The 27778-nt window shown below is 42.2% G+C and overlaps 1 protein-coding gene across 1 annotated transcript; it reads right to left on the bottom strand.

Annotated features, from left to right (window-relative positions):
* Nucleotides 1–5717: 5717 nt before the first annotated feature.
* LOC106576682 (cGMP-dependent protein kinase 2) lies at nt 5718–27742 on the bottom strand. The gene is made up of 19 exons (XM_014153986.3): nt 27561–27742; nt 26324–26867; nt 24837–25003; nt 24297–24410; nt 23351–23456; nt 21869–21932; nt 21695–21772; nt 21409–21503; nt 20950–21018; nt 18930–19028; nt 18595–18745; nt 15011–15147; nt 13492–13581; nt 13230–13371; nt 12971–13134; nt 12544–12666; nt 11865–11927; nt 8748–8814; nt 5718–8640 (listed from the first exon to the last, which is right to left on the bottom strand). The coding sequence occupies exons 2-19, from the start codon at nt 26791–26793 to the stop codon at nt 8545–8547; spliced, it is 2295 nt and encodes a 764-aa protein (XP_014009461.3). The 5' UTR covers nt 26794–26867; nt 27561–27742; the 3' UTR covers nt 5718–8544.
* Nucleotides 27743–27778: the final 36 nt, after the last annotated feature.

Here is a 27778-nt window from a genome sequence, read left to right on the forward strand (position 1 = left end):
GGCCCCAGTGTTGAGGATCAGCGGGGTGGAGATGTTGTTACCAACCCTCACCACCTGGGGGTGGCCCGTCAGGAAGTCCAGGACCCAGTTGCACAGGGCGGGTTCGAGACCCAGGGTCTCGAGCTTAATGATGAGTTTGGAGGGTACTATGGTGTTAAATGCTGAGCTGTAGTCGATGAACAGCATTCTTACATAGGTATTCCTCTTGTCCAGATGAGTTAGGGCAGTGTGCAGTGTGATTGCGATTGCGTCGTCTGTGGACCTATTGGGGCGGTAAGCAAATTGGAGTGGGTCTAGGGTGTCAGGTAGGGTGGAGGTGATATGGTTCTTGACTAGTCTCTCAAAGCACTTCATGATGACGGAAGTGAGTGCTACGGGGCGATAGTCATTTAGCTCAGTTACCTTCTCTTTCTTGGGAACAGGAACAATGGTGGCCCTCTTGAAGCATGTGGGAACAGCAGACTGGGATAAGGATTGATTGAATATGTCCGTAAACACACCAGCCAGCTGGTCTGCGCATGCTCTGAGGACGCGGCTGGGGATGCCATCAGGGCCGGCAGCCTTGAGAGGGTTAACACATTTAAATGTTTTACTCACGTTGGCTGCAGTGAAGGATGAGCCCGCAGGTTTTGGTAGCGGGCCGTATCAGTGGCACTGTGTTGTCCTCAATGCGAGCAAAGAAGTTGTTTAGTTTGTCTGGGAGCAAGACATCGTGGTCCGCGACGGGGCTGGTTTTCCTTTTGTAGTCCGTGATTGACTGTAGACCCTGCCACATACCTCTCATGTCTGAGCTGTTGAATTGCGTCTCTACTTTGTCTCTATACTGATGCTTAGCTTGTTTGATTACCTTGCGGAGGGAATAGCTACACTGTTTGTATTCGGTCATATTTCCGGTCACCTTGCCCTGATTAAAAGCAGTGGTTCGCGCTTTCAGTTTTGCGCGAATGCTGCCATCAAACCACGGTTTCTGGTTGGGGAATGTTTTAATAGACGCTGTGGGTACAACATCACCGATGCACTTGCTAATAAACTCGCTCACCGAATCAGCTTATTCATCAATGTTATTGTCCGATGCTATGTGGAACATATCCCAGTCCACGTGATCGAAGCAATCTTGAAGCGTGGAATCCGATTGGTCGGACCTGCGTTGAACAGGCCTGAGCACGGGCGCTTCCTGTTTTAGTTTCTGTCTATAGGCTGGGAGCAACAAAATGGAGTCGTGGTCAGATTTTCCGAAAGGAGGGAGGGGGAGGGCTTTATATGCGTAGCGGAAGTTAGAATAACAATGATCCAGGGTTTTGCCAGCCCAGGTCGCGCATTCGATATACTGATAAAATTTAGGGAGCCTTGTTTTCAGATTAGCCTTGTTAAAATCCCCAGCTACAATAAATGCAGCCTCAGGATATATGGTTTCCAGTTTGCATAGAGTCAAATTAAGTTCTTTCAGGTGAGTTATTCACAATTTTCGATGAACATATAAGGTTTTATATGTAAGATGGTTAAATAAAGAGCAAAATTATTGATTGTTATTATATTATTATTTGTGCCCTGGTCCTATAAGAGCTCTTTGTCACTTCCCACGAGCAGGGTTGTGACAAAAACTCACACTCATTCTTATGTTTAATAAATGTATTGCGTAGTGTGTGGCAGGCTTACAATGATGGCAAAAAACAACATTTGAGAGTGCGCTGACCCTGGTGCTAGAGGGGGTATGCAGCTGGAGGTTGAATGTTTGAAGGGGTACGGGACTATAAAAAGTTTGGGAACCACTGTCATATACGGTCTCTCGGTCTTCTCAGTATTTTGTCAGTACAGGACCTTTTGTATTTCTATATTCTTATTTTAAATGTATGTAGTTCTGTCCTTGAGCTGTTCTGATCTGTACTGTTCTGTGTTATGTCTTGTTCTGTGTGGACTCCATAGTAGCTGCTGCTTTCGCAATAGCTAATGGGGATCCTAATAAAATACCGAATGACAAGTCACATACCCTAAGAAGGATGTAGAATTCTTTGGTCTTGCTCTGTGGTCCATAGGCTGCCCACATGATCTCTGGGTCTGTGTAGTCAAACACCTCATACAGATGGTGGTACAGCGCATCAGGCCTCTACGGACACACACGGATACATTACATCAGACCCAAGCTGACATCTCCTGGTAATATGTGGTAATTCATGTACGTTAAATGAAAAATATGAATACTACTTGAATGTATTTTGCCCACATCTTCCCGGTGTTGATAATAAAAATACAGACAACAGCCATGCAACAGTTTTGTTTTCATCCTACCATTAAACACTCCCTCTTCTTCTTAATTTGGGACCAGGCATAGAACATCACAGTCTGTGAAGACATTTTAAAACAGACAGTGACTGTAGGGGTGGGTTCACCTTATTACATGTTGAACGTGAACATAACATAAAGATTTTACCTTCACACATTTACCATAATACCACGGTATATCATTGTGATAGTATGTTAAATCGTCTTTGGTAATCTCATTATAAAACATTGCTGAGTACACGTATCATTTAAACATTTATGTGCTATTGATTATGAGAATAAAAAAAAGCGTACTGTTTTCTTAGTGCCCTCTGAGATCCATGGGGTGCGTAGAGTTGGCTTTAAGATGGCTGGAATGTACTCCTGGCATTCCAGCACCTTCAGCACAATGGACTCGTAAAATATGTCATAAAAGCCAACGGTGTGCATCTAGAGATAGCAAGCAGGGAGCAGAGCCATTGTTCAGTGAAATAAGGAGGGACATTTTCTCTGGTACGGATGATAAACAGCAGGGAAAATCGTACTGTTCCCTTCGCGTCTAAATCAGGTTTCCACAGACTCTTTCAACAATACAGGTAGGTTTAATAGCTTTAGTATTATGCTGGTTCACATGGTGCTGTGATGAACAATATTTTACTGACATATACAGCCAGATGCATCGCTATGTGGGGGATGGACAACAAAATAGAACTTAGCAGTAATATTAAAAAGAGAAGAATTGAAAGTGGGTATTCATGTTATAACATGATTACGATTGCATATGGTCCTATAAAAGTGAGAGCTTGGATGGTACTGATATAATGTGTCTCCACGGCAGCAGCTTACCCCTGCCTCTTGGCACTCGTCAACGATGTCCGGCCAGTTTGTTGGATTTTCAGTGAATGCCATGAGCTTTTCCCATACCAGACCAAAGCCCTCCGAGCTCTACAGAGATCAACACACAACCAAACAAACAAACACTCAGAGGCTTCTAATGGCATGATTCCAACATGGGACAGATCTCATATTCACTGTGTGGGGTTTCTGAGGAAAATAGGCTGTTTTCCAATGTCCACCTACAGAAGAATTCAGGAACAAATGTGCGATGCATAGAGAAGTATGTGCAATACCCACTGAGAGACATACAGGCCTATTAAACCCACAAGGTCACATAGCAGGGAGAGTTACAACTACTGTCCAAACACTGCAGGGCTTGTCTCGATAAATGCCAAGCTCTTACAGTAGATGGCAGCTAATATAATGGATGCAAGTATTGAATACCTACTGAAGCCTTTATTCTCCAGGAACATCTATACTGAACAAAAATATAAACACCACATGTAAACACAACAAGTGTTGGTCCCATGTTTCACGAGCTGAAATAAAAGATCCCATACATTTTAGATATGCACAAAAAGCTTCTCTCTAAACGATTGTGCACAAATTAGTTTATATCCCTATTAGTGAGCATTTCTCCTTTGCCAAGATAATCCATCCACCTGACAGGTGTGGCATATCAAGAAGCTGATTAAACAGCATGATCATTATACAGGTGCCCCTTATGCTAGGGACAATAAAAGGCCACTCTAAAATGTGCTGTTTTGTCACACAACACAATGACACAGATGGGTCAAGTTTTGAGGTAGCGCACAATTGGCATGCTGACTGCAGGAATGTCCACCAGAGCTGTTGCCAGAGAATTTTATGTTAATTTCTCTACCATAAGCCGCCTCCAACGTAATTTTAGAGAATTTGGCAGTACGTCCAACAGGCCTCACAACCACAGACCATGTGTAACCACACCAGTGCCAGGACTTCCACATCCGGCTTCTTTACCTGCGGGATCGTCTGAGACCAGCCACCCGGACAGCTGATGAAACTGAGGAGTACTTCTGTCTGTAATACAGCCTGTTTGTGGGGAAAAACTTATTCTGATTGGTTAGGCCTGGCTCCAAAGTGGGTGGCCCACCCATAGCTGCGCCCCTGCCCAGTCATGTGAAATCCAGAGATTAGAGCCCATAGAATTTATTTCAATTAACTGATTTCCTTATATGAACTGTAACTCGTTGAAATTGTTGCATGTTGCATTTATATTTTTGTTCAGTATATTTCAAGAGGGTGTGGTGGGTACACTACAAGCTACATACCTTCCCTGCTAAAGATAGTAGCCCTCCTATCAGGCTCTTTCCTGTCTCCTTCAGGAAGTGTTTGGCCTCTGGGTCTCTGAGAATGAGCTTTGGTACAGGAAACAGACATGGATGAGCGACGCGCTGTTCAGCTCTATGTGTCTCTGGCTGACAAATGACCAGTCAGGGGATTGCTTACCTCAAATGCTTGACGGATCGCACTGAGCTTGATGTTGATGAAGGCATCATCCTCACTTTCTGGAAGGTAGGGTCTGTGATAAGAGTACAACGGGACGTTTCACCAAGTGTAAATGTTCCTGAGTCATGTTTGGCTTGTCAGCTTGGTTGCCAAAGAGACAAGGTAGTATATCATCTTTGGACATATTGAGCTCTATTGATTAAATTCTTGGCAGAACGCTCACCTCCAGGAGTTTGGGTACATTCTCACATCTGTGTCGCCCAAAGAGAAGCTTCTCTCCAAGCACCCACTGCTCTGGAGGTACAGTCGTTTAACAAGGTCACAACAGTACATCCCCTGAATAAATCCAGTATAACGTGTCTATGGACCAACTCTGACTCCTCATACCTCATAGCAAGGGAAATACATCTCCTCTGAGATTGAGTCTTGCTGGGGCATCCCCTCATCTGAACCTGTATGTATTGGGAAGGACCACACTACCTGAGAACTCATATCTTCCTTACATTCCGAAAGGTATTAGGACTTGCCTTGTATACAATACCTTCTCTTTCTGAGCCAGTCAGAGTCTTGCAGAGAGCCTCAGCTCCCCTCAGGGCCATGTGCCATAGAGCCTGCACCACGGGCCTGTCTCTGGGACCCTTCAAAGCAACACAAAACAACATCAATCACAGGTCACCGTTTTCTATTTGTGGATCCCTGATTTCTCTTCCATTTTAGATGTTACAATTTTACACAGATATCTTTTCGCCCAAAGAAAGGTTGAAATCTTTCTTTTTGACGACCTGTTTAGAGGCATTGTTCTCTTGGCTCTGGACCTCTGATGGCTGCGATTCAGGAAGCTGGTCAGATGAGGGTGTCATTGCTTCCCTAAAATCTTTGTAAAGTATAATTTGAGTGGTTTACAAAACAACAGATATTTCTTCAAAGCCACATTTTCAAATAATGCCAATTCCATGACGAAATTACAAGTCATTTCCCACCCCAAATGACATGCAATGATATTGCTGTGAAAGGTTGTCAGTCTGTCATGCATCTGAAATATTTATTGTTTTTTCAATTGATTATGATGTCATTGCCATGGCTATGTGACTACATCCAAGAGCAACAACAACCTTGTAAAATTTAAAGAGGTATCAGGTATTGAAAATATGTTTTATTATAAACAGAATAAATATTGGGTTCATTTTGGTAACATCTACAAAACCATATACTGCAATAGAGCTTTGCTCGATAAGTTAAGAGTGCACATTAGTTTAGGAGTTATGTAAAATACAGTAATGGCTGCATTAGTACCAACAACTGTTTAGCATGAATGGAAGGGAAATATATCCATCCTCACAAATTTCCAGTACATTCAATGCAATGTGACCCTAATTATTGTCTCGGTTAAATATAGGGCCCATCTTTCTGTTTGTATCTATAGTACAATGCATTTTCATTTACAGATCATTTACAACCATAATGACTTCCATCAGTTAGTGATACAATTGTACACATGCCATAGTGTATTTTGTGAAATTTAACTCTACTAATTCCCTAAACTGGCCCCTTTGGGAATAAAGTGGATTCATGACTTAATGCCCGTTTTCCCAACCAAGCTGGATCAAACCTATTATATAACGACATAATAATGGCTGTCCTGAGGATTAGTAAGAAAAATTACATTACGTCTTTTGATAAGACCACACCAGGCAGATAAGGCATGATCGAAGGACAAAGCATGTGTAGAAGTCTGATTATACATTTGATCAACATTTAGAGCACAATTTCAAAAATGTATATATGGACAAAAGTATGTGGACACCCCTTCAAATTAGAGGATTCAGCAAATTCAGTCACACCCGTTGCTGACATGTGTATAAAAATCGAGCACACAGCCATTACATCTCCATAGACAAACATTGGCAGTAGAATGGCCTTACTGAAAAGCTCAGTGACTTTCAATGTGGCACTATCACTTTTCCAATAAGTCAGTTTGTCAAATTCTGTCCTGCTAGAGCTGCCCCGGTCAACTGTAAGTGCTGTTATTGTGAAGTGGAAACATCTAGGAGCAACAACGGTTCAGCCGTGAAGTGGTAGGCCACACAAGCTCACAGAACGGGACCGCTGAGTGCTGAAGCGCGTAGTGCATAACAAAACATCAGTCCTCGGTTGCAACACTCACTACCGAGTTCCAAACTGCCTCTGGAAGCAACGTCAGCAGAATAACTATTTGTCGGGAGCTTCATGAAATGGGTTACCATGGCTGAGCAGCCGCACACAAGCCTAAGATCAGCATGCGCAATGCAAAGCGTTGGCTGGAGTGGTGTAAAGCTCGCCACCATTGGACTCTGGAGCAGTGGAAACCCGTTCTCTGGAGTGATGAATCACGCTTCACCATCTGGCAGTCCGACGAATGAATCTGGGTTTGGCTGATGGCAGGAGAACATTACCTGCCCCAATGCATAGTGGTCTGGGGCTGTTTTTCATTGTTTGAGTTTATTTTATTTTTACAGGGACAGTGCACATTAATCAACGTTTCAGCAAAAGTGCCGGTTTTAGCCAGCCGGCTAATTTTCAACCACTGTCCCTGGGCAGGTTTGGGCTAGGCCCCTTAGTTCCAGTGAAGGGAACATTGTAGACGACTCTGTGCTTCCAACTTTGTGGCAACAGTTTGGAGAAGGCCCTTTCCGGTTTCAGCAGGACAAAGCCCCTGTGCACAAAGCGAGGTCCATACAGAAATGGTATGTTGAGATCGGTGTGGAAGAACTTGCCTGGCCTGCACAGAGACCTGACCTCAACCTCATCGAACAACTTTGGGATGAACTGGAACACCGCCTGCGAGCCAGGCCTAATCGCCCAAAATCAGTGCCCGTCCTCACGAATGCTCTTGTGGTTGAATGGAAGCAAGTCCCTGCAGTAATGTTTCAACATCTAGTGGAAAGTCTTCCAAGAAGGCTGTTATAGCAGCAAAGGGGGGACCAACTCCATATTAATGCCAATGATTTTGGAATGAGATGTTTCGATGAACAGGTGTCCACATACATTTGGCCATGTAGTGTATCTACATTTTGGAAGGTAGAGAACATCCTTAAAGGTTGTTGTTATTGTTTTGGACACAAATTAGGCACAACACTCTGTCTGAGGGAAATAAGGGAGGGGAACACTGCCACTACCTCGCTCGCCAACTAAGGTGCATGAATTGAGGTGCAAACTGAAGTTGAAAGGAGATTCAGCAACTCTTGGTTGATGAAGTAAATAAAAAAGCTTTTTTATTGTCAAACCAACGTGTTTTGCCTTTTGGCCTTCTTCAGGGTTTTTACAGAAGTATTGTGTGTGGTATGTATTGAGTGCAATATGGCAAGGACAATTGGTCTGATTTCTGCTACTTATTTAATCACATCATATTTTGTTTAGCTTTTCTCATTGTGATTGGTCCTACCCAAATGTATAAAACCTAATTTTGGTTCACTTCTGTAAAAACCTTGAAGAAAGCCAAAAGCAAAAACGCATTGGTTTTAATTGTAACAATAAATAAGCTTTCTATTTATTTCCATTGTCCTCCATCAGTTGCTGTCTGAGGGAAATAACCCAATGGACTGAGATTAGGGTTTTTGGCACTCAGTCTTTCAATCACTTGATGAATGTCCTTGTTGTCTGATGAGAGTTTCATGTGGCACTTCACACACTGTTCTTCCGGCCAAAAGCCTAAAACGCAATTCTTAAGAGGCAATCTTCTTCGTCTGCAGGCCAGAAAGGCAGTAACAGGCAGGCAGTCATTATGTCAAATGTATGGCAAGTACGGCATCCACAGGGAAGAGATGGGATTACAGTATTCAGTCATGGCTGCTTCTGTGGAGTTTATTGTTTTTAAGGCAGATAGCACAGTTCACTGCACTAGCGGAACGCTAGCGTCAGGTAGTAGAGTTACACCACCTATATGGACACAAGGCTTTAGGGTGTAGAGGCTCCAGGGGCACCTCAGAAGTCCTTGTCCCAGCCTGACAGCTCGTCCAGTGTCTCCTCCAGCTCTGGGGGAAAGATGTCAAAGTGGCTGTGGTCCATCGGCCCCTTCAGCTGGGAAGAGGAACGTCAAAGAACACCGGTCAGATACAGTCACATTCAAGCACTTCTTCAGCGGTCATGTAGTCTTTTTTTGTGGTAAATGTAATATTACACATCACCTCTCTCTTCAGTGGCGATACGAGCTTCTGGCATCTCAGCCCCTCCCAGTTAAAGCCTTGGAACCACCTGCAGGATGTCACAAAGAGGCATCATTTTCTGTCAGAACTACAGATCCCATCAGCCCCCAGTGCCCACACACTACACCAGAAGCAACACAATATAGCAGTCTGTATACTGTAGATATTGCATACATGCACTAGTTACTCCACAAGGACAGCGCTCACCCTACAGGACCCTGTTTCAAGCAGTGGGGAAAAAATACAATTCTTCTACAGGAAGACACACACACACACACACACACACACACACACACACACACACACACACACACACACACACACACACACACACACACACACACACACACACACACACACACACACACACACACACACACACACAGGAGAATGCAATCATAGCAACACCAAAAACAGAATGACGTCAGTCTGCTAATAGGGTCACTAATGTTTTCATACCATTTCTAACAAACATCATTCGCCTACACAGAACTGGAACATCTGTCCAAATACCAAACATGAGTCAAAATGGCACTCGCTATTTTATAATTTGCTCAGTGAGTTGAAAACAAAACCATATTCCTCCTGCTTCAAACATTAGTGCTTTGATGACTTGAGAAGAAGCCAGCTCTGCCAGTCCTATGGTCTATTAAGGCTCTACTCTGCTGAGTAGGGGGGACAACTGCACCCCCCATTCTCACAGCTAATTGCTCCCAGGTGAAAGTGCTGTTTGTTATGCAATACTGCCTGTTGTGACACGATACCGAAGAGGGAGGGAAAGGTGCTCATCACACAATTATTGCACAGTGCAGAGAGAATTTGACATCAATGGAAGTTTTAATATGGTTCTGATATATTTAACCCAATGTCTCTAAGTGACTGAATGATCCATTACCGTTCTGAGAACCATATGTTTCTTAGAGAGTGTGGTTGTCCTATGATTATTTTGCATACAACATTCTCACAACGTTCTGGGAATGGTGCAGGACACTTGCTTGGCTTTGGAACATTCTCAGCAAATTTAAGGAACTTTACAACAAAAAAGTATTTTTCTTGGTATTTCATTAATTTATCAGAACGTTTCTAAAAGTTCAAACATGGTTACATTTAAATTCATATTTGGTCATGTTCTAGGAACGTTCTCCAACTAGTTCGACATTGGGAATGTTCTCAAATAGTTCAGAAAATGTTAAGAAACAACATTCTTCCTTGGGAATTTCAGTACTTCAGCTTAACATTTCCTACAGGTGTCCTCCCAGTTCTATATAAAGTAATGTTCTCAAATTGTTCAAATAACGTTTCAGTGCATCACACATTTTTGGGGATATCTGGATATTCGAAATACACTTGTTTTTTGAAACTTTGTTTTTAACCTGAGTACTGCTGCTCGCAGGAGAGGCTAGCGCTCTAGTGCCGGTAAAATGGGAGCAAGCAGACAGCGGCAGAGAGAGCGAGACGCTACTCGGCTACAGCCAAGACTAGATAAATAACAGTGTGGCTGCTACAAGTTATCTCCCATATAACAGTGCCTGTATTGACTGGAGTAGCCTAGCCAGCCTGATTGAGGCTACATTTTGCACTTTCTCCCCAACCCCATTCATATAAAACAACAGCCAACCAGTTGGTTGCTCGTTGTAGCCTACTCCTTCTCATTTCGCTAACTTTTAATTACGTAATTTTATTCCATCTTGCATTGCATTAGTGAACTCTGACTACATTTTCTATGCTTTGATTGGCCAACATAACCAACTAGCTACACACGTGAATGCTACCGGATGGCTACCGGTCTTTTTTATGGGGTGCATGTCATAAAAATTACATTGAAAAGTTTGGTGTTTTATTAAATTAATCATTTGAAATGTCATGATATATCCTTGAATGTAACATGCATATATTAATTTAATTTAGAAAAAGCCTTTTCAGTGTTAAAATAGGCCTATACATGTTTGGGCACAAAAATGCTCACACGAGTATTTGATTATTCAAATAACCGTGCACATCTCTAGTTCAGAGAACATTCTAAGAATGTTATTTAAAAACAGTAATTGCGTTCTCAGAACTTTATGAAAACTTTCAATAAAAACCAGAAGAAAACAGTAACATTCTAAAGAATGTTCTAAGAATGCTAAAAACATATACATTTCCCTCTCAGCAAAACTCTCTCTATCCTCACTCTTGTTAAGGGTGTTCAGGTGTGTTAGCTGCGCCCCTAATTGGCCACACCTGATCTTAATGAGTGCTTGATTCCTTTAAAATGGGGTCTGCTTGAATAGACTAAAATGAACAGCTTTGTATGAATAAAAAAAACATTGTATGTTAGCTCCATCCTGGTGGCGCAGGGGACTAATTCCATGGACAGAAGATCATAAGTTTGAATCTCACTGACGCTGTGTCACAATACAAAATAAATGTGTTTGCATTACAAATTAATTTCACTCTCTGCTTGGAGTTCAAAACAGCTAAACTAAGATAGCAGTGTTATTGAAACATTCAGTGAACATTTTAAGGGAGTTATTTAAACATTTTGTTCAAAACATTCACAAAATTTTGAGAATGTTCTTAAAATGTTATTTACTTACCTTCAAATAACCTACTTTTTCTGTTCTCGGAAGGTTAATAAAACAAATCTCCCAGGAAAACTTTCAGGGAACCATAGTAAAATGTTCTCAGAACCTCCCCTGCAACCTACAACTTTTGTTCCCAGGACAAGCAATATTTTCTTCCGTTCTTAGAATTTTCTTTTTTTTTAACCTGTCAGGAAACACATGACTTCGTTCCGAGAACCAATGGGAAACCAAAAACATACATTCCCACAACTTCCAAGGAACCAAATGTGCTAGCTGGGTAGCCTACTGGTTATGAAGGCACCACTGAGCAAGCTGTTAAACCTGAGCTGGATTCATATTGCATTGGACCAGAAATCCATCAATGGATTAATCCGTTAAAGAACACCAATTACAAATTATATATTTCAATAGTGCTTGTATCCTTGTATAGTGCATAATTAGTATCACAATAGCTGATGAGTGTCTATGATATTGGATCTGTCTAGGTGTGGAGTGGTGTTAATGATGCTTCATTAATAAGAAGTGGACCAACTTGTGTTTCTTAATGTCGATGATGCCGTTCTTCTTATTACCAAGCCTGTCCACAGGGTTAAGCCTAGGAGAAGGAAATGATGCATGGGTCTGTTATTGTAGACAACCATCTGGACAAACAGAATGCTGATAATGTGATTGCAGCTAATACCCTATACACATGAAAGCAGATTGATATTGTACAGTAGACATGACGCAGTCTGGTTTGACATGTGATTTCCTGAAGACATCAATGCAGGCCACTCATGGACCAATTACTCGCAATGGTTTTTGTCTGGTCAATTACTACAGGCCCAATTGCTGTGTGACTGAGCTGGCCAAAGGGTTTGAAACATGGTGCTCACTAGCATTATCCAGTAGCCTATCGGTACAATATAAACATGTTATTTTGTCATCTGAAATGGTGATGCAAATAAGGGTTGCACTACATAGTACTGTTTTTTTGTGTGTTGGCGTTTACCTCAAACAAAGTAGACAGACAGATACTCTGCTTAGTTCATTCAACCACAGCCTCTTATCATCAGAGGCACAAACCCCTACTGGGTTAATAGGCATAGCCTAAAATCAAAAATTTCCCATCTCCCCAAAAAGTGTGTGTTTGTATGTGTGTATGTAAGCTGTCCCTGACAGCACTTCTATTGGCTAGCAAAGCAGCAGTTTGTGATGCTACAACCACATACTTGCAGAGTCTCCTGATAAGGTCATCGGGGCGCTTGCTGATCCTCTTGGGGAAGTCAACCTTTTCAATCCCATGGAGGACCATGGTGTAGATCTTAATGGGGTCGGTTCCGGAAAAGGGTGGACTAAAAGAGGTACAAAACAGAAACTTAGGGTTCCTGTTAATGGTGACTGTAGAAGAAGAAAAAAATCATGTTTTCATGGACATGCTGGAAACACTTAGACAGCCCAATGCAGCCCAAAAAGCTATCTCAAATAGTCTCTCATGCACTCAACCTCTCCATGTCAAGCTGGTTACCATGGTTGCCGAATGGGGCCCTAATGCCTAATGGTTCCTCTCAAAGTGAAGTGTTCATAGAGACAAATTCAAGAGCAGCACCATTTTTACTAGTACTGTGAGCCACATGTCAGACTGTCATAGTGACTCACCTGCCAGTCAGTAGCTCAAAGATGAGGATCCCCAGAGACCAACAGTCAGCTCCAAAGTCATGGCCCTTGTTCATAATGACCTCTGGAGCCACATACTCTGGGGTCCCACAGAACGTCCATGTCTTCTTCCCCAGGCCTATCCTCTTAGCGAAACCAAAGTCTGCCTAAGGGAACAGACAGATACTGTAACATGAACATACTGTATATGACTATGTACAAACAACTGAAAATGAGCAGTGATCAAATTAAGGTCTATTACCATTTTGACATAGCCTTCTGCATCCAGTAGTAGGTTCTCAGGTTTCAGGTCTCTGTAGATGATTCCTCTGGCGTGGAGGTAGTCAAAGGCTTCCAGGACACAGGAAATGCAGAAGCGGGCTGTCTGCTCCTCAAAGGAACTCCTGTATCACGGTCAAGACCAACATTCAGACACATACTAGGACTTAATACTGATGATTGATTGGCATTATTGATTCCAGGCTTTTGGGTGTTTTAGCAGATGTAAAACAACCTACACTCACATGTCCCGTAGTACACTCCACAGCTCCCCACCCAGGCAGACCTCCAGTAGCATGTACACATATTTGTCATCTCGGAATGTCCGAAACAACCTGGAACACAAAGTGACATTTAAAAGGACTTAGTGCACAAGGACCACCAGAACAATACTAACGTTACTGTTCTGGAGTTCTTAAAGACATGAGTGCTTGACAGAGGTCTTCTGCTCTGCAGTATATTCCTTTGGATGATGTACTTTCAAGCCGTTAAGCTGCCATTTGTTTCTCCTTGGATCTGTTTGTCAATTGAGGCCCAAAGAACAACTCTAGGAAAGCAGACGGAGAGAAAGGACCATTTTGAGAGAGGGAAAAGAGAGACGTGTGAGGATGGTTATGACCATCAAACGGAACTTTCCTTTTTTGGGTGGCAGTTGGAAGCTGTGTTTGCCCAGGACTTTTGTCCTTGAATGTCAGAGGGCAAATAAATCAAACCTCAGTCTACACTCAGCGTTGAGACCCCAGACAAACTGACATTGTTTAAAGGGACTCCTTAGCATCTCCTCCCGGACCATAGAACATGCAGAGGGGCATCTCTCTCTTAAGAGGGAAAAGTTCAAACTTTTCTTTCATGAACCACTTCTTGTTTCAAGGTCAACACCCTTCACTTCCACAGTCCCCTATCAATCTGAGGGCTGACCTAAGATACAAAGGCTTGTCTGTATTGGCTATTCAGTGAAATGAGACCTTTCACTTTCAAGTCATGGGAGTCATGGCAATGGAGCCATATCACCTGGGAAAAAAATAAAAAAACTGTAGAAGATCATGAGCATAATATTTGTAAAAAATCGTACAAATCTTAAAAATAATCAAAAGTATGTAGGGAAGACTGATTTAGGCAGCTACTGCCTCATTTATATTACACATTTGACTTTCTGTTTGAAATCGCACTCTAAACATGCATTATTCATATACTAGATGAATACAATACACGCTTTATTAATTTCCATTGTGACTAAAAACAAACACTCCCTTCTCTGTTTCATAGATCTGAACCACAATGAATTTGTCCTTCACTCAACTGTTCATTTATGCATTCAGCGGACACACGAGGTCCTACTTTGCATAAATCGACCTACTGCGATTGCATGATATTGTGTTGTTTTCCTCAAACAGTACAAGAGCATCTTTCAAAAAGCAATTGGTGATAGAAAATAGAGTACAAAACCTATGAGATGTTTTACATGGGAGGCCTTGTAAACATCAATATGGGTTGTCTCCCTCTTGCTCTTGGGGTGAACGTGATTGTCATAAGGTCCATTTCCACTGTTTCATTCCAGGTGACAGCAGTCTGGATGAATGGGTATATTGGAGATCCTTCACACTGCTACAAACAGGTATCATGTAAAGTACTCTAGGCAAACCAGGTCAAAGCATGAATAAAACGCTTCGAATGTTTACAATGCTTTGGGGACTCTGTAATGGGCATTGTTGTCTGAGGATAAACCTTGAGGATCAGAGAGCAGCATGAGCACATGACGCTGACCTGACTATGAAGTGTGAGTTGGTCTGCTGAAGGATGTTCTTCTCAGAGTAGATGTGCTCCTGTTGTCTTGTGTCCACAATGTGCTTCTTTTTAATACACTTCAGAGCAAATGTGGTGTCTTCATCTCTCAGTTTCACCTGCAATAAAACAATTACTCATATTTTTTACATATACACTGAGTATACCAAACATTAAGAAAACCTTCCTAATATTGAGTTGCACCTCCCCCCTTTTGCCCTCAGAACAGCCTCAGTTTGTTGGGGCAAGGCCTCTATAAGGTGTCGAAAGCGTTCCACAGGGATGCTGGCAAATGTTGGCTCCAATGCTTCCCACTGTTGTGTCAAGTTGACTGGATGTCCTTTGGGTGGTGGACCATTCTTTATACAGACGGGAAACAGTTGAGTGTGAAAAAGCCAGCAGCGTTGCAGTTCTTGACACAAACCGGTAAGCCTGGCACCTACTACCATACCCTGTTTTTAAAAAACATAAATATTTCACCTTTATTTAACCAGGTCGGCCAGTTCAGAACAAGTTCTCATTTACAACTGCGACCTGGCCAAGATAGAGCAAAGCAGTGCGACACAAACAACACAGAGTTACACATGGGATAAACAAACGTACAGTCAATAACACTATAGAAAAATCTATATACAGTTTGTGCAAATGTAGTAAGATTAGGGAGGTAAGGCAATAAATAGGCTATAGTGGCGAAATAATTACAATTTAGCAATTAAACACTGGAGTGATAGATGTGCAGAAGATGAATGTACAAGTAGAGATACTGGGGTGCAAAGGAGCAAAAAAAAAAATAACAACATGGGGATGAGGTATTTGGGTGGGCTATTTACAGATGGGCTATGTACAGGTGCAATGATCGGTAAGCAGCACTGACAGTGATTTTTGCAATTCGTTTCAGTCATTGGCAGCAGAGAACTGCCAAAGGAGGAGTTGGCTTTGGGGTGGCCAGTGAAATATACCTGCTGGAGCGCGTGCTACAGGTGGGTGCTGCTATGGTGACCAGTGAGCTGAGATAAGGCGGGGCTTTACCTAGAAAAGACGTAGATGACCTGGAGCCAGTGGGTTTGGCGACGAATATGTAGCGAGGGCCAGCCAATGAGAGCATACAGGTCGCAGTGGTGGGTAGTATATGGGGCTTTGGTGACGAAACAGATGGCACTGTGATAAACTACATCCAATTTGCTGAGTTGAGTGTTGGAGGCTATTTTGTAAATGACATCGCCGAAGTCAAGGATCGGTAGGATAGTCAGTTTTACGAGGGTATGTTTGGCAGCATGAGTGAAGGATGCTTTGTTGCGAAATAGGAAGCCGATTCCAGATTTAATTTTGGATTGGAGATGGTTAATGTGAGTCTGGAAGGAGAGTTTACAGTCTAACCAGACACCTAGGTATTTGAAGTTGTCCACATATTCTAAGTCAGAACCGTCCAGAGTAGTGATGCTAGACGGGCGCGCGGGTGCGGGCAGCGATCGGTTGAAGAGCATGCATTTAGTTTTGCTGGCATTTAAGAGCAGTTGGAGGCCACGGAAGGAGTGTTGTATGGCGTTGAAGCTCGTCTGGAGGTTTGTTAACACAGTGTCCAAAGATGGGCCAGAAGCAGGGGCAGAAATCCCGGGGGGGACGGGGGGGACACGACCCCCCCATCCTGGGAAAAATATGATTTGTCCCCCCCAATATATCACTGAAACATAACTATGTAATTTAAATAATATTAATAATACGCAATGAAAGCAATTGTGCTGATTATAGACACTTAATAGCTCGTTTTTAAGTTTCAAAAGATTGCGACCCCCCCACCCTTTGCCTGACAATGGTTTGATCCACTGCCAGTTCCTTAGCTTGAGAGGTAACGTAGAGGTCGTATCTACTGTCTGAAAGGCACTCAATGCACGTAACTGACGTGAGGTTAATCCAGTCAATCGCGCACACACACTAGCTGAATATGCAGAGCTAGCGCGCAAATATTAAGTATTAAGCTAGCTAGTACCTATTCCATTTATGTGGCGTCGTCAAAGATGGAATCTTTGCTATCGTCAATTTATTCCAAGATCAGCATGCATGTAAGTTAGTGCTTCAAAGTCTCTGTGATAAGGTTAGCGATAAACTGAACAGAACTACACTCTCTTCTACCATTGTTTTAAATATATTTAATGGTCTCGTTGCAAAAGCTAAATTGTCGCAAGGGAACTTTTATTTATATATTTTATTTCACCTTTATTTAACCCGGGTAGCAAAGATTATAGCAAACACCACTGAATTGGTGCTCGCTAGCTTTGCAAATTCAGCTATTGTTAGAAGCCAGCCAATATGAAACAAACGATTAAAATTACAAAAGGTTGCAGCATATGTTGTGTAAATGGTGAACTCATACAGCTGTCAACTCTTGTCACTGCAATCCGTTTCACATTTGCTAGCTACCTTTTAGATCGAAGCCCAAATAGAATGATAGAAGATAAGATGATAGAAGCCCATCTCCTACTGTAAATAACCTACATACTGTGTGTGTGTAGCCAGCCAGGTAGAAAAATGGCAGAAAAATGGCAGAAAAAAGACGGACATCAGAGTATTTTTCAGTACACCAAAACGCAAAGTAAGAACCCTAGTAGCCTAATATCTCAAAGACTAGTTGATAAAATGTTCATAAGAAAGAAATGAAATTCTAATGGAAATGTTTCACAATGATGTCATTAGGCAGAGCAGGCCACAGATGGCACACAGACAGCAGAGTTGGGGACAGATATGCAGGGACAGACTGGCAGAGACAGGGAGTCTCAGGTAAGTTTGTTGAGTCTTTGTTTGGCAACATTATGAAAGGTTCTCAATTTTTTTTACTTGTAAAATAGGAACATAATTGGAAAATGCCATGGATACCCCCACTCTCAACTTAAACTGGTGACTGAACTAAGATTTGTTAAAGGCAATGGTATTGCTGTTGTGATTAGTTGTGTAGTTTTGGGTACCGGTACTTAGGAGTACGGCAAACACCTTATTTCTTTGGTTCCTCAATATACATTTACCATATTAAACGTAGGCTATGTGTTACAGCACTACTTTTGGTGTCCCCCTCAGGAATTGCTCTTGAGAAAATGTAATGTAATTGTCCCCTCCAAAGTTGATATCAGATTTTCGCCCCTGGCCAGAAGTATACAAAATGGTGTTGTCTGCGTAGAGGTGGATCATAGAATCACCAGCAGCAAGAGCGACATCATTGATGTATACAGAGAAAGGAGTCGGCCTGAGAATTGAACCCTGTTCAAAGACACTTAAATCTTGGTCTTGGCCATTCACCCTCAGAATGGCACCCATACACAATCCATGTCTCAATTGTCTCAAGGCTTTAAAATCCTTCTTTAACCGGTCTCCTCCACTTTATCTACACTGATTGAAGTGGATTTAACAAGTGACATCAATAAGGGATCATTGCTTTCATTGAAAAAGCAGGTGTTCTTAATGTTTTGTACACTCAGAATATGTTAAATTGTTTTTATAGCAACTGTAGGCCTATGCCCTATGCTGTCGTTTTCGACATTGCTTTGGGTGGTGTGACCCAAACATCAGGCACTCACCAGCTCTACTCGGCCGAAGCCGCCCATGCCCAGTGTTGCTATGACCTCCAAGTCCTGGAAGGGGTCATGGGTAGGGATGACGGCGATCTTCTCCCTGAGCCGACACACCTCCTGGGCCTCTGGGGACGAGTCGATAAGGGGGGAAAGGGGTCTGTGGAAGGAAGGGGAAAAGGGAGGGGGAATCATTTGGGTTTAATGGTGCACTCCTAAATATCTGTTTCTGCACACAGTGAGGCCCTAAAGTTTCTGGGGTGGGTGGGTATTTGTAAATGTAGCTGCCATTTCTTATTTGAATTATGTGTGGTAACAGTAATTTTGTGGCCTCCACTACTCACAGTGCATTTCTTCTCTCGTCGCATCGGGAGAGCTCTTCAACGTATTCCTTCAGGTATGCCTGCAGTTCCTCATAAGTGCCCACCATCTGGTTGAAGTTGCTGGAGAGGTAGCATCGGGTTTTTCCCCCAAATTGCTTTGGTGCAATTTTCACAAATAATGTGGTACTTTTTCAAACTTAATCAGTGTTTCATCTAGAAATACATGTTTCGCATTGCAACACATGTTCATATAAAGTACTTGCCTCTCACAATTTAATTCTCATATCACTTTTGCTATGACTGTCTTCTCATTTCTTAAAATAGCTTTTACTATTACTTAATCCAACTGCTCTTAATTGATAATCACTTAACCGTTGGGTAAACCTATAGATTTTAAACTGGTTTGTCTACTATATACAGATTTTAAGAACTACATAACTAAAATGTATGTTTGCAAAGTATAAACATATACATGATGATATATAGTGTAATGTACAATTATGATCATGACTAATATGATTAGTCTCTACACTAATTCTAAACAAAATCTGATATTGACAAGAACAGAGATGTACTGTATGTAACAAATACATCCCCTATACAGTATACATTAAGTTGGGGTCTTCTGCGGAGGGTTTTTTACACTGATTTAGTCAAATTGCATTGGCCAACAGAGTACTGTAATACATGCCATTTACACAGCAGACGCTTTTATCCAAAGTGACAGCAGTAAGTCCCTAAATTTTTGTATTTAACCCCAGTATAAATTTAACCCACAACCCTGGTGTTGCTAGTGCCATGCTCTAACCAACTGAGCCACACAGGACCCCTACAATACATAAGTACAATACCATTCTTTAAAATGCAATACATGATTATCATAGATAATGACTACTTGTACCGTTCAAGTGCCTGGACTACATGGGGGAAACATCTCCATTTGTGCAGCCATATCTGAAGATGGTGTGGTAGGGCGTAGGCCTCTACTTGGGTCTTACAATGCTGCACACCTCATTGAGTTCCTCAATGAGATTGAGCAGGCCTGTCCAGGTGAAGGGGTCATGTATGTCATTGTGTGGGACAATGTCAGGTTCCACCATGCAGGTTCAGGCATGGTTTTGGGCCCATCCTCGACTCCTGAGCCTTTACCTGCTCCCGTTTTCTCCTTTCCTCAACCCCATCGAGGAATTATGATCATCATGGAGGTGGAAGCTGTATGACTGCCAGCCACATGAGCCTGCCACCACCCTTCAGGCCATGGATGAGGCATGCGATGACGTCAACCCTGATCAATGTCAGACTTGGATTCGCCATGCCAAAAGGTTTTTCCCCAGGTGCATGAACAATGAGGACATACACTGCAATGTGGATGAGAACCATTGGCCAAATGCTCAAGACAGGCTTGATGCAAACCAGTGCCTGCTAAACATGATGTTTCTTTCATTTGATTACACTGTTAAAGGTGTTTTCAATTTTCCCACCTTTGATCACACATGGGATAGAAATGATGGAAATGTGATATTCAATCAATTTGAATGGGTAGTGCAAGTGTATTTCCTAATGTGAAAACAGTGTAATGTACTGTAATTTACAGTACTATAGCATATTACTTTCAGCACTTCAAAGGGCAATTTTGAAACATGTATCTTGCATTCTTTCCCTATTGGATATAACAGCTAAATTGAGACGATGTCATTGTGTTGTTTTGGTGATTAAGCCAATGTACTCATTATATTTCACAGTAAACGGATATTTAGGATCAGTGGTTGTGTGGTGAAAGACGTCTCCAAACAAAATGAATGCATAGTGAAAGGTTTTGACAGACTTGCTGCCTTGCAAGTGTTACCCGTTTAGAGTTTTGTACAAAGAGTTTTGAAAATTCACCACGTTCTTGTGAAAATAGTACCAAAGCGATAAAAATGTTTTCAACACAAGACTGTTGTTTCATGTTAGTATTTGTGTATGAATGTTTGTGTGTGTGTGTGTGCGCGCGTGTGTGTATGTGTGCATGTGTCTGTGTGTGTGCAATGAAGCTACTCACTCTCTGTCCACCACCAAGCACTGTGTGTCATTCTCAGTGGAGATGATGTTTGCTGAACGCACATCCTCACTGGAAAGAGACAGACAGACACATTTAATCAGCAGAACTACACAGAACTGAAACCAATTGAAATTCACCACAGAATCATACAATAGCTGTTTGATAATGCATGTCTTTGTCACCAGACTAACATTCCACGACCCACTACTCTACAATATTGTGAAAGGATTTGATTGAAACTGAGGTGGTAAAATGTGTGGGTTGTCAGTCAGGGGGCTAGCCTTAAGAATTTGATTGATATACTGCAGGACAAATACATTTTAACATGGGAGAAAGAGGGAACCCAAAGTACTATGTTACAAGTGTGTTTGAACTTGGTGCTCAAGACAAACCAGGCCAGAGCGATTTTGCCCATTGAATAATTTGAGATGGTTAAAGAGATCAGTAAATAGATCTTACCTTATGAGCGCTTTTTCGCCAAAGTAGTCGCCCACACCCAGAGTTTTTATCTCCTGAGGCTCAGTACAGCCCTCTGTAGTCTGGGTGACACACACCTGGGCAGAAAACACAGCATGTTAAGTGCTATCTCTTTTTCCCTCGATCCAAAATGGCTGACTTGTCTGCAATAAGATTGCATGATCTATCATGGTTTGATAAGAGCTTTAACGTCTCTGTAATGCCAGAGAGGAATGTGGCTCTTTTCAGCAACAAAGATGAACAATGACATTTGGGTCCTTTCTCTTACCTCTCCCTTAGCTATAATGAAGAAAGTGTTCCCTTCCTCGCCCTCCCGAATGATATACTCTCCTTTATCAAAATAGTCCTAGGAATGAGACAGAATATTCACTTTTTACATCAACAAATCTTCCCAAATCACCAGTTATGAAAAAGTCTGGTTAGAAAAACAGCAAAGGCTCACAATTTCCAGACAGTCAACGATTTTGGCAAGCTTCTCTTCTGGCAGGTCTCTCAGCAGAGATACACTGTACAAGATAAGTACACAGAGAGTTATTGGGAAAAACATGCAGCTAATAATGTGGATTTAGCATTGTGACATAGTGCCAACAACTTCAAAGATAACCTTGTTAATAGGATACAGTTAGGTCGAAAATTATTGGCACCCTTGATAAAGATGAGCAAAAAATACTGTATAAAATAAATATTACAAATACTGAGCTATATCGTATACTCCCCAAAATTGGGAAACTACATTATTTTATCCTAATACAATTGCTCAGAGAAAGAGATTTTTTTCTCAAAAAGATAGGGGTCAAAACAATTGGCACTCCTGTTTTCAATACTTTATGACACCAAACCCACCACTGGTGTGCGTGGCCAACGAGCTCTATTTTCATGTCTTCCAACAAATGTAAACGCCTGGAGTTTTCTAAAAGTCATTGGCACTTGGATTGGAACCAGTGCTATGGTCAGATTATATGAAAGTATAGCTCGTTGGCCATTCAAACCAGTGGTGGGCTTCGCTTTGTGAGAAGGATGCATATGAGGAAAGAACCCCATACCTACTGTAAAATACGGTGGTGGATCTTTGATGTTATGGGGCTATTTTGCTTCCACTGGTCCTGGGGCCCTTGTTAAGGTCAACAGCATCATGAACATTACCCAGTACGAGGACATTTTAGCCAATAACCTAGTTGCCTCTGCCAGGAGGCTGACACTTGGCAGCAAGCGGATCTTCCAGCAAGACAATAACCCCAAGCACACATCAAAATGTGGGCAGCAGGCAGCCTATTGGTTAGAGTGTTGGGCCAGTAACCGAAAGGTTGCTAGATAGAATCCCCGAGCTGACAAGGTAAAAATCTGTCGTTCCGCCCCTGAACAAGGCAGTTAACCCACTGTTTCTAGGCTGTCATTGTAAATAAGAATTTGTTCTTAACTGACTTGCCTAGTTAAATTAAGGTAAAATAAAAATCAATGGCCATCTCAGTCTTTGGACTGTGGTTTGAATTGAAGAGGGCAGACAAAGGATATCAAGGATATCAAGGATCTGGAAATATTCTGTATGGAGGAATGGTCGAAGATCCCTCCCAATGTGTTCTCCAATCTCATAGAACATTTTATAAAAAGGCTCAGTGCCAATATCCTCACAAGATGAGATATTGAAAGGTTTCGAAAACAGGGGGGCAATAACTTGTATAACAAAATCTCTTTCTCTGAGCAATTGTATTAGGATAAAATAATATAATTTTCCAATTTTTTTGAGGATACAATATAGCTTACTGTTTGCATTATTTATTTTATACAGTATTTTTTGCTCATCTTTATCAAGGGTGCAAAAAATGTTGGACCCGACTGTATATGCGTTCGCAACTCAAACTGTCCTTCAATCTTCCATTTATATCAATGCCCGTTTCAGGCTTGAGGACCAAGCTCCTACATGTACCTGCGTAGGAAGCTGAAGTATTCTTCTTGCGTAGCCTGTGTAGATTTCATCATAATACTCTGGAAGGTCTGACGATCCAGAGCCCAGACATGAGCCTGGGATACAGCTGGGTATTGGAAATCACAAGTCCAATCAACACACCATATAAGATCAGACATTCACAGGGCCGGATACTCTTATAATGTTATAGGAGTTGGCCAAACATTCCATCAACATTTACTCATTTTAATATCTGAAAGAGGTATGGTGACTAAATTGCTTGGAGTAACCCTGGATTGTAAACGTATATATCTCTCATGGCTCGAAGAGGAGGAGAGATTGACATCATCAATACTTGTTTTTGTAAGAAGTGTTGACAAGCTGAATGCACCGAGGTGTCTGTTTAAACTACTAACACACAGCTCGGACACCCATGCGTACCCCACAAGACATGCCACCAGGGGTCTCTTCACAATCCTCAAGTCCAGAACAGACTATGGGAGGTGCACAGCACTACGCACACGTACACATGGATGTTGTATTGTAAATATGTGCTAGTGGAGTAGTGGCCTGAGGGAACACACTCATGTATTGGGTAAAGTGTTATGAAACGTAACGTCAAGTAATATTTTAAATTGTATAACTGCCTTAACGTTGCTGGACCCCAGGAAGAGTAGCTGCAATGGGGATCCTTAATAAACACACGAATACAAATACTATTCTATGCAAGATTAGAGGAAGCAGCTGTTGACTAGGAGACTGTGTGAGATGTGGTTTGCATATTCTAATGAGGATGTAATAGTCCCTTGGTGACTTCTCAGAAAATCATGCTGCTTTGTGTCATACATGGATACTTTTGTATGTCATATGCATGGTTTGTTGCATGATTGCACTTGAGTATGAACACTTAGTTTATGATGTGTGTGGAGAAGTACTGTATCTCAAAGGGGAATAAAATAAAACCCACCTTTCACTGTTGCAGTTCTCTTACAGTTGTACAAAATAGCCAACTCTCCAAAGGCGGTCCTGGGACGCATCTCTCCGAGCAATTTGCCGTTCTGCATGACCTCTAGCAGGCCATCTGAAGACAAAAAACCTAGCATGAGTATAGACAAACAGCTAAATACAGTATATGCTGTGTACGTACTACAACCCACAGACAACCCCCATTGTGAAGAAGTTACTAAAGCTGTAATCTCCTATGGGAAGATTCTGCCGGGACTGAATGGGATGCATGAGATAAGGAGCAGCATTAGTTCTGCCTTGCGGGTTTTCGTCACGACAAGATTGGGCGAAGGAGGTTCTTAAACTGCTTTGCCTCAAAAACTTTGCATAGATCGGAAGGTGTTTTTTTGGGTGCTGAGAGTTTCCCTTTACAAGGGTGGAGACTTTTTTGCCGGAACTTTCAATTTCAAATGCATATGGACACAGAAGTCAATCACGCAGCAGACCAAATTACGCAAGATTTTACTTCTGGGTTAACAGAGATGAATAAAGTTGATATGACCTGCCAGCACATAGAGGTAGTTCCCTGGCTCTCCCTCCTGGATGACCAGTTGGCCCTCAGTGTAGATCCTCTCATACATGCAGTCCACCATCTCCCTCATGTGCTGCGGATCCAACTTCTTCAGGAAGTCATTGTTCATGATGGCGTCATTGATCAGCTTCTTGGTGCTGGGAGCAGGAGGAGCACAGATAAGAGGTACAGAGAAACCCCTCCAAGTAGACACTCTCTACTTTTAGAGGTCAAAGGTTTACTTCACCTACAAATCAATATTCATCCAACGTTTCAGTTGTACGCCAAATATTAGATATCAAATATCAGAATTTTATTTTGAATAATGTCGTTTTATTGCCTCTGCTAACTTTTCTGAACTAAATGATTCAATATATTACACACGTACAGTAACAATGCATGCAGTGAGGTCCTGGATAGCACCCTCAAAAGATTTCACATTATTTCACCTTGAACAGCCCCCTAAACCGAACATACAGTAGGGGCTGCTAACTGGTGGTTGAGTTTGCACCACCATGAGTAAGAGCTTAAGTTAATCACAAGAAACTTTCAATCAGGCCATTACTACTGTATTTTTACTAGCGCATTCATGTTTGATTTTCATAGATGGACAAAGCACTATATTTTCCCTAGTCTCTAAACCAGTCATATAGGAGACAAACGGATGATGTAGTACTATTAGGCGTGTCAGTTTCCTCCTGCATCCCTCTTAACTATAAGGCCTCTAATTATTACATCAGACAGCCGAGGGCCAGTCCATTAACCTAAAATGGACCTGGTGAATGGACTAAAGCAGGAGAGTAGGGGGCAGGCAACCGAGGTCTGCTTAATTAAAGCCATAATGATCCAGCCCATGCATATTGCATATAGATGCTCAGGCCTTTGTTTCCCCGTGTGCCTTCCTATTATCCCCAATGCTAATACAGGCTTTCAAATCTCCTTGGAGTGGCAGACACTACAAAGGCTTGGACAGAGCTCCATACCGTCTTATCCTTTCAAGAGGAGGATTGGGCCGGGATTCAATCCGATTCAATCCGATTTGGACAATGTGCCATTTAAAGGTCATTTACGATTAAGCCAGCAGTGTTTACCCTGAATGTGGTCTCTGCAAGCGCGGGGGCTTGCTTTTAAAACGTGCATTGCGGACAAAGCGTGATCGGATTGAAAACTGTGCATGCACTGTAGACTACACCACACTCCGCTGAGCACAAATAATGATTCAAGGTAGGCTTTATTATCGCAGATCCAGCTGATTGCTTTTAAACTTTGGCGAACATTTCTGCTTGCATGTCATGACATGTGTCCAATTATCACATACAGTACAATGCAACTGGGTTTATATGTGTAAAGAACAGGCCTTTGTGACAAAACAAGAGAATAGGAACAAGTAGTCCGGGCTGTCCACCACTACATGGAACTGTTTTGGAGTTATTAACCCTCAACAACATTTTGTGGTTCTGTTGATCGCTGACACCCACCTGGAGTCCTTGCGAACACGTGCCCTCTCTATGGACACATGGTGGGCTCTGAAACCCCCACAGAAGTGCCCTGAGGTGGGCTCGGCCGACACGCCCTCCTTGGCCTTGAGCCTACGGTGGACCTCCACAGCCACCCTGTGGAAGCGGGTGGGACCCTGGTTGATGACACTGAGCAGGCGGTGGCAGTTGGGAGTCAGAGTGGAGCGGCCTTGGCTGTTGTAGCCGATGGCATCCTGAAGCTTTTCTATCTGGGAGACTTTAGCCTCCAGCTCTCTCTGCAGGCTCTGCAGCTGCAGCTCCTGGGATTTTAACTCCTGGTCCCTCTGGGCCAGCTCTTCTTCCAGGTGGGCTATCCTGAGCCTCAAGGGCTCCGTGTCACACACCTTGAGGGTGGAGGCCAGGAAGCTGTCCTCTGGCCGTGGGGCTTTGATTGAACCGTTGCCCATGGCCAGCTGTTGGCTGGCCACCATAGGAAAGCTCTTGGTCACCCTCGTCTAGTCACTGATATGTCTCCGTCCGGTGGCCGGTGAAAAGTATTTTCTCCCTGAGGAGGAATTTATTTATGTTATTCTTTCTGCTATAATGCCTTTAGGAATACAAATAGATGCGATGTGCAACAGAGAATCTTGAATCCACAGGAGACACATCCCTACGATCATATTTCAACAACTAACTATCTCTAAAGAAGATAAGAGCATAAATGGAATTCGGTTTTAACCTCCAATGAATGAAACTTTGTGAAGAAATTGTGTACATGACTGTGAAAATAAGGAAGCCTAGATTTCTGCATTCATTGCACAGAACTGATACATTATCCTATAATATAATGTTGCCATAACTGAGATACAATGTATCAATATATCTCGAGAATGTTATTCTAGACAGAGAAGGTAATTATATTTCTATGATATTGAAACACTGACATGCATATGCTGCAGCAACACAACAATAATAATTAATAAAAATGCCACGTGTCAATTGTTTTTGTCATTTAGCAAATGCTCTTATCCTCCAGAGCGATGTACAGTTAGTGCGTTCATCTGAAGATGGCTAGCTGAGACAACCACATCACAAGTCATATAGGTAAGTAAATCAGTAGATAAGTTCTCGTCACACAGTCACATCATGTTTCCTATCATAGCCTAAATTTAATTGCAACACAATATTCCAAAACAATACTATATATATCGACTTTTAGAGAACTGCTATTTTACTTACAATATCGTGGAATACGTACCCGATTTCTCGAAATGTAATGCCGTAGGCTTTTTCATAAAAGCTATGAACGATCCTCTCCAGGTATTCAAACACCTGCATAAACGAAGGTCATCTCCTTTGAATGGACTGGACTCTGTGACACCCTCCCCAAAAGCTTTTTCTCGTAATGTTGAGTACTGATGTGGTAATAACCGTACTTCTACTCAGTCCAATGACGGAAAAAAAGCAAACATCTGT

This window comes from Salmo salar, chromosome 18 (assembly GCF_965601325.2).
Source record: "Salmo salar chromosome 18, fSalSal1, whole genome shotgun sequence".
Taxonomy (NCBI): Eukaryota; Metazoa; Chordata; class Actinopteri; order Salmoniformes; family Salmonidae; genus Salmo; species Salmo salar.

Excerpts from the sequence above, each read along its gene's own strand:
- LOC106576682 (XM_014153986.3), bottom strand. The coding sequence starts at position 26,793 with ATGGTGGCCAGCCAACAGCTGGCCATGGGCAACGGTTCAATCAAAGCC. Across the intron at positions 24,411-24,836 it reads CTACCTCTATGTGCTGGCAG|ATGGCCTGCTAGAGGTCATG; the intron begins GTCATATCAACT and ends TTTTGTCTTCAG. Across the intron at positions 21,933-23,350 it reads TACTTCAGCTTCCTACGCAG|TGTATCTCTGCTGAGAGACC; the intron begins GTACATGTAGGA and ends TATCTTGTACAG.